At 42.3% G+C, this 6,418-nt stretch overlaps 1 protein-coding gene across 1 annotated transcript; it reads right to left on the reverse strand.

Moving 5' to 3' along the window:
- Nucleotides 1–3: 3 nt before the first annotated feature.
- Nucleotides 4–6,278, reverse strand: amh (anti-Mullerian hormone). The gene is given in 8 exon segments (XM_076087698.1): nucleotides 4–1,033; nucleotides 2,005–2,033; nucleotides 2,036–2,426; nucleotides 2,517–2,616; nucleotides 2,796–2,907; nucleotides 3,018–3,187; nucleotides 3,274–3,525; nucleotides 3,729–6,278. Coding segments are annotated over 8 exon segments (1,587 nt in total). The 5' UTR covers nucleotides 3,850–6,278; the 3' UTR covers nucleotides 4–621.
- Nucleotides 6,279–6,418: the final 140 nt, after the last annotated feature.

The following is a 6,418-nucleotide window of genomic DNA, read 5'->3' on the forward strand; positions in this document are numbered from 1 at the left end:
GCCTTTCATATACGTTTCATTTAATAATATAAAAACCCAGAATGATACATTTATTAATCCATTTTTGTTAATTTATAGAGAACGCCATTAAATTTGTCAGGCAGTTGAAATCTGTATCACATTTATATCTTCAATCATTTAATCAAATCTAACTTTTAGTATCACCAATTTAGAAATGTCACTTACCGCCACATTGTAACACAATCTTGTGTTGTCATCAGATGTCTCCAAGTTATTAACATATTTGGAACAATAATTATATGATGGAATCTTAATTAAGATTCTTATGATAATGATAAGAAATTTGCCCTGATAAAATAATGGCTTTTTATACAAATAAGATTAGTAATTAAAATAAAAATATGACAGAGAAGGGTGATAATACTCATTTGACTTATTTGGTTTAAATAAACTTGAATATTTTTAAGTGTGGGAATACTGCAAATAATACATTGTCTACATATATATAAGTATATGGCCTAAAGAGACCTCTGTGAATTAACATGCGTTTGTACTACTAGTGTATTAATACTGTGTGAATAAATAAATGCAAGTAACAATTGCATGACACTTAGAAGTTTCAGTGTTAAATGTAAAATATCACTTAACTACACTCTAGTTTTAGCGGCATCCACACTCCTTGGCCACCACATCTTGTTTCATGGAGAGGTAAGTCCCTTGTTCGTTGACTTCCACCACCTCCAGGGCTCCGTAGGCCACGGGCACGCAGCATGGCGCCCGCTCGTCCACGTTCTCGCTCTCGATGTGGAATTTGAGCAGGACGGCGTGGTTGATGCCATTGGTCAGGGGGAAAGCACAAGAGCCGTGGCAGTTGTTGATGTTGACGGTCTCTGGAAGGCCGAGGCGCTTTTCGAGGGACACGGCGAGGCTCCTCAGACCACATATGTTGGCCCTCACTGGGTTGTTTGGACCAGCTCTGGTGGCCCGCAGTCCTCTCTGCACCTCGTAGACACGGGCCACCGTCTGCAGGGCCTTCAGCAGAAGAAAAGCACGGTACTGACGGTCTCCTGTTCTAGAGGTAACAGAAGCACCAGTTAAAAAGTAATGCAGGATCTTGATACCAAAGAAATTTATGTCAGATGGGTTTATAATGCAAATACGTGATTATACTGGGATTCCCAAGCAGGGGCTTCATCTGCAGGGTGTATGTGTGGAAAGAATAATTCAATAAGAATATAAATTTGATTTGATTTAAATACACACAGTATAGACACATATTGGGTCCGCTGACGCCTCAATATAATGTATTGCAATTAAAAATGCATGAAAATAATAAGACGTAAATAAGTGTTCACCACGCACAGAAAACAGCTGCATTGCTTTTATTTTAAAGGCGACTTTTTCTCTCTCAATTTACATACTTTCGTATGTTCGTGAATGTGTGCGATGGATATTACATGTATATTTGTTTGGATCATTATTCCTGCTGCAGATGTTTTAGGTGGAGCTCATTTTAACTCCTTTATACACTGTTGTTCAGTTTGGGTAGTTAGGAACGGTTTGAAAAATTGTAATGTGCAAAGTAACTAAAGCTGCCAGACAAATGCAGTGGAGTAACAAGTACAATATTTCCCTCTGAGATGCAGGAGTGGAAGTACAAATTTGAATAAAATGGAAATACTCAAGTAAAGTACCTTGAATGTGTACTTAAGTACAGTACATAAGCAAATATACTTCGTTATATTCCACCACTGATCATAACGTTTACTCTTACCACTCACAGTTCATCAAAACCAGACAAATTACTGCGTTTTATAAAGAGGTGAAAAAATTGCCCATCCCTGAATTATATGAAACATTTTGTGACATCCACTTTTATATCAATTTTATATAGTTAAATAAAATCCACTTTAAAATCAGTTCAAATGAACACAGTTGGAACATGACGTGGGGATGTGGATTAAGGATTACTTGAATTAATCTGACAGGGCTGTGGGTTTGAATGAACACTGCTTTAGGAGACTGTTTTCTTGTACACATCACCTGCTGCCGGTTCCTTCATCGGAAACGCACTGAGGTCCTTGAGCCTTCCCAGCCTCTCGGTGGCTCTCTGACCCACTTGCTCCTCCCGTATTACCGTCGTTATCTTCACCACGCTCTGCTCCAACCTCTGCTTGAGCTCCTCCAGCAGCGCAGGAGAAAAGGCCAGTTCTCCACGGTGCACCGGAAACACGGAGCCCCAGCTACCGAAGGAGAAGATGGTAATGGAAGAGGAGTTGATCAGTCCCGCCAGCAGGGTGTCGCTGGAGGATAAGCCCAGCGTCAGGGGAGGCAGGGACTGTAAGGAGTCCAGGTGGACCGGAGAGGACTCACGGTGGTCCTGAGGCAGGACGTCCCCTAGGAACCGCTTCAGCTCACAGAGGAAGGGGGTCTGTGAAGAGGCCAGGGATGAACTATGATGATATCTGAGAAAGAGAGTAAAAAAAAAAAAGTTGCTGAGCAGTGTGGTAATAGTCTGCTAACATTTCAATCGGGAACATAAAAGCCATTACAACCTTGAATCAGTTCCTCTTTCACCAGAGAAAAGCAGAAGCGGAACCATGCTGATGTTACTTCCTGATTTTCCACCAGTAAGGATGTCTTTTAGGCTTTGGTCTGCAAAGAGAGGAACATGTGAGGAGGGTGCTAATGAAACAAATCATATCTTACTCATGTCTTACTCATGTCTTACTCATGTCATGTCTTACTCATGTCTTACTCATGTCATGTCTTACTCATGTCTTACTCATGTCTTACTCATGTCTTATTCATGTCATATCTTACTCATGTCTTACTCATATCGGGGGATTTTGTCTCAACAGAAATGCTCCATTTCTGGGGAACGTTGCCGTCTGATGCTTTCCCCGTCAGCATTATGTACAACGTTTCTCCTGAGATGCACACAGTCTGGAAAAGACAGGAAAACAAGAGTGATGTCTGTGACGAAAATCATACGCAACACATTCAGGAACTTCAGGTTTCCGTTCATGCGTCATCAACACAAGGCCTTCCTTTACCTGTGCGTCAGGATGCAGCGACTGACTCGTGAAAGTGACGACCAGGTTTCCTCCAGTGGGGGGGCTTTCAAACGCCAAGAGCAGCGCAGGGCTCAGCCCGAGCAGAGGGGACTGTAGGAGGTCAAAGGTCAACATGAGCTTCCCTCTCTCGTCTTCCTCTGCCAAGAGCACTGATGGAGAAAACAAGACATGCTGTAAGATATAGACAAAAAAACATCCAACCGGTTAATTTATTGTGATCAGAGAGCGCTCACACCTCCAGTTGGATGCAGCACCTCCAGTCCGTGTCTCTGGTTTCGGCTCATTTCCTTTGCAAGCTGTAACAAGACCGAGCCTGACGAGCTATCAGACACAGTGCAGATTCCAAACTGAGTCAAACTGCGGTTTGTGAGTTCGCCGTCACTCCCGACAGCTTCACGCAACTCCGCGAAAATGTCGTCCACTAAGCACGGTGCATTGTGGGAGACCGTGGAGGCTGATGAGGCCTCTGTTGATGGGAAGGTGTGCTCTGCATTAAAAAGAACACATTACAGTATGCACTGAAAAACAAGATCAAAGCTAGGAAGCAGGAACCACATGCAAACAATCCAAAAAACACTAAAAGAGAAGAATAAACAAAGAGCACCCTAACATAAAATGAAGGCATTGCACAGAATTGCATGAATATTAATGCACAAACTCTCAGAGGTTTTGAATTGTGCGGAGTCTGACCTGTCACTGGGGGGTCGTGGGCCGGGATCAGCTGCAGTCCAGGTGAGGCCGGCAGGGCCACACAGAGCCTGGTGCAGCAGAGCATCAACGCTCCACAGCAGAAGAAATCCAAACACAACATCCTTCACCGTCTGTGCGTGTGTGTCTGTGTGGTCAGACCTTTCCCAGTCGCTTGTTTTGAATGGGTCAAGCTCACGAGGAAGGGAGTTGTATCCTCCCACCTTCCCTTCTCACTAACTGGGGAACACGCTGCCAAAGTAGGAATATCAGGTGTCCTTGATGAGATGGGATTCTATTCGAGTTGTTTGCTGCACAGAAATGTGCTTGTTTTTCACCTCAAGAAAGCAGGTTGAAGTCTGATAACGCGAGAGAATGAAAAGCAAATAGAAGGCAGATACCGAACCTCCCTGTCTGTAGACTAATGGAGGTGATGAGGACTCATATCAAGGGAGGTTAGAGTGCACTTCTTGTAACTTTCTCATGAACAGCTCTCTGTCTCAAGCAAAAGAGATACCAGGTGTTTTTAACCCTTCATGGGGAAATGTAGAAAGGACGCAGATGAGTTATAAGAACGACTGAGCAGAGCAATGCTCCTAAGTAAAGAAAACAAACAGACTGTATAAGAAGAGTAAAAAATAAAATATGATATATTGTACTTGAACTGAAATTAGTGCAAAACTAAAACTATACAAGATTGTATATTAGAAAGCATCTAGTTTAAGGACTGCTTTGTTGCCAGTTATGAGAAGATTATGAAGTACTTTATTTGACAGTTAGCTTAGCTTAGCATAAAGACTGGAACATTGATCTACCAGCACATCTAAAGCTCACGATGCTGATTATAAATTCTGTCGTGGACAGCAAAAAGTTTAAATGTTTTAACTTAGGACGACTTGGACTGGACTTACTGACATCGTCTGGCTGATTCCATGCGAATGCAGCACAATCAACACGTTATTGTTTATCAAATCCGCACAGAATCTGCAGTGGCGACCGCAACAAGTTGTGGTTTTACATAAAGTTATAAGCCGGACTATTTCTCGGCCAGAAGCAGTGACTTTCTGAACTGCGCCCTGTCAAGAAATAGTGCGGCTCATGACCAACCCCGTGTAAAACAACAACATTCTTACAATTCAGTATGTCGTATTAAACAAACTAATACACTAAATAACATGTTATTTAGTGAGCTTTAGAGGTGCTGGTAGGTTGATTTTTTTTTAAACTTTTGAACAGAGCCAAGCTAGCTGTTTCTAACCTGTTAGTTTGGCTAAGCTTAACAGATATAAGTGGCATCAATGGAAAGAAAGCAAATATGCGTATTTTCCTAAATATCGAACTCGTCTCGAAGTTTTTTTGAATTGAGTTTTCAGTTAGATGCCTGAAATAAATTCTGTGGTAAACACTTAAGAAACGATATAAAATACGTCAATAAATACACCTCTTGTGAATTTTTAAGCGGTAATGTGTCTAAAAAAGGCAGCTGCTAACAAGTAGCTACATGAGAAAGTCATCCCGCTGACTGGTCCACCTTCACGGCCTCGTTGAGTAAACCCGCGCTCATGCGTCCTCGTTTATAGCCCAACGTTAGCTTTTTACTTCTGCCGATTCGCGCTTTAAAGATCATAAAAGTTGTGTTCATTTGTAATCTTGTTTGGACAAAACGCGTAGTATAATGTTTGCCACCGAGCTGATTTTCTGGAATAATCCAAAATCCAATGGAAAATTCCTATTGGCTTTTTTTTTTTTTTTTTTAATCGAGGCAAAGAGTGCGATGCTAACTTCCGGGTCGGCCAACAAAAACACGTCATTCCTGCAGCTTTCTAGTCCTTGAACAGAACTCCCTCACCCCGGTGGGCCATACCAGCATTTGTGAATGTGACGACAGATCTGAATGAAACGATATCCTTCAGGCACACGTTATCCTAATGAATGTGTACAATGTATTTCGCTCTCAGGGGAGGACCAGAGAACAAAGTCCTGCTCCCAGAGACAGGAACGCAGACATCCGATTCCCTTCAAAGAGCCGTCACTCCCATCTCTACCCTCACAGCTGCGGTCTTGTTTTGCAGAGGGTCAAGGTCTCGGTGCTGTTTAGTAGCAGTGTTTTCCAAGAGATAAAGCCAAGGCTCATTCTTGTACATCACACAACTTCAGTGAGGAATGACAAGAACTGTTCACCACTCGTGTTGTGAACACAGTACTTGTGGAACATTTCTTGGCAGGTACGACATCCTCCTGACAGCAATGTGAGGTTATAAGTCTAAACTGTGGGAGTCGGGGCTCGCACTGAGGAGCATTTCAATTAAATAAAACATCACATAATCTGATGCAACTCCCGACGCTTTTTCTTGGAGGTTTCGTCCAACATCCTGTGGGCCACGATGTCGGGGCCCCATCAAAGTCTTTCGATTGAAAACTATTGTGGATATTTTAATGTACGAGTCCAAGTGGAAACCTTCACCGTACAGTTCCGTTACACGGAGGTCCGGCTATTTCTGGAGAAGCAAAAATGCAGCAGTACTCATTAAAAATAAATCCAATTTGATGATCATAACCAGAGATGTGCTGTATTTTTGCTTATGTATTTCACAATAAAACTAATTTGCAGTACAAACTATGTGTAAACTTCACCAATCTTCTATGAGAGGAAATAAATGGATCACACATAAATGCCACAACACACAAGAAAA

Source organism: Anarhichas minor, unplaced genomic scaffold, assembly GCF_050575085.1.
Source record: "Anarhichas minor isolate MPS153535 unplaced genomic scaffold, ASM5057508v1 ptg000010l, whole genome shotgun sequence".
Classification (NCBI taxonomy): domain Eukaryota; kingdom Metazoa; phylum Chordata; class Actinopteri; order Perciformes; family Anarhichadidae; genus Anarhichas; species Anarhichas minor.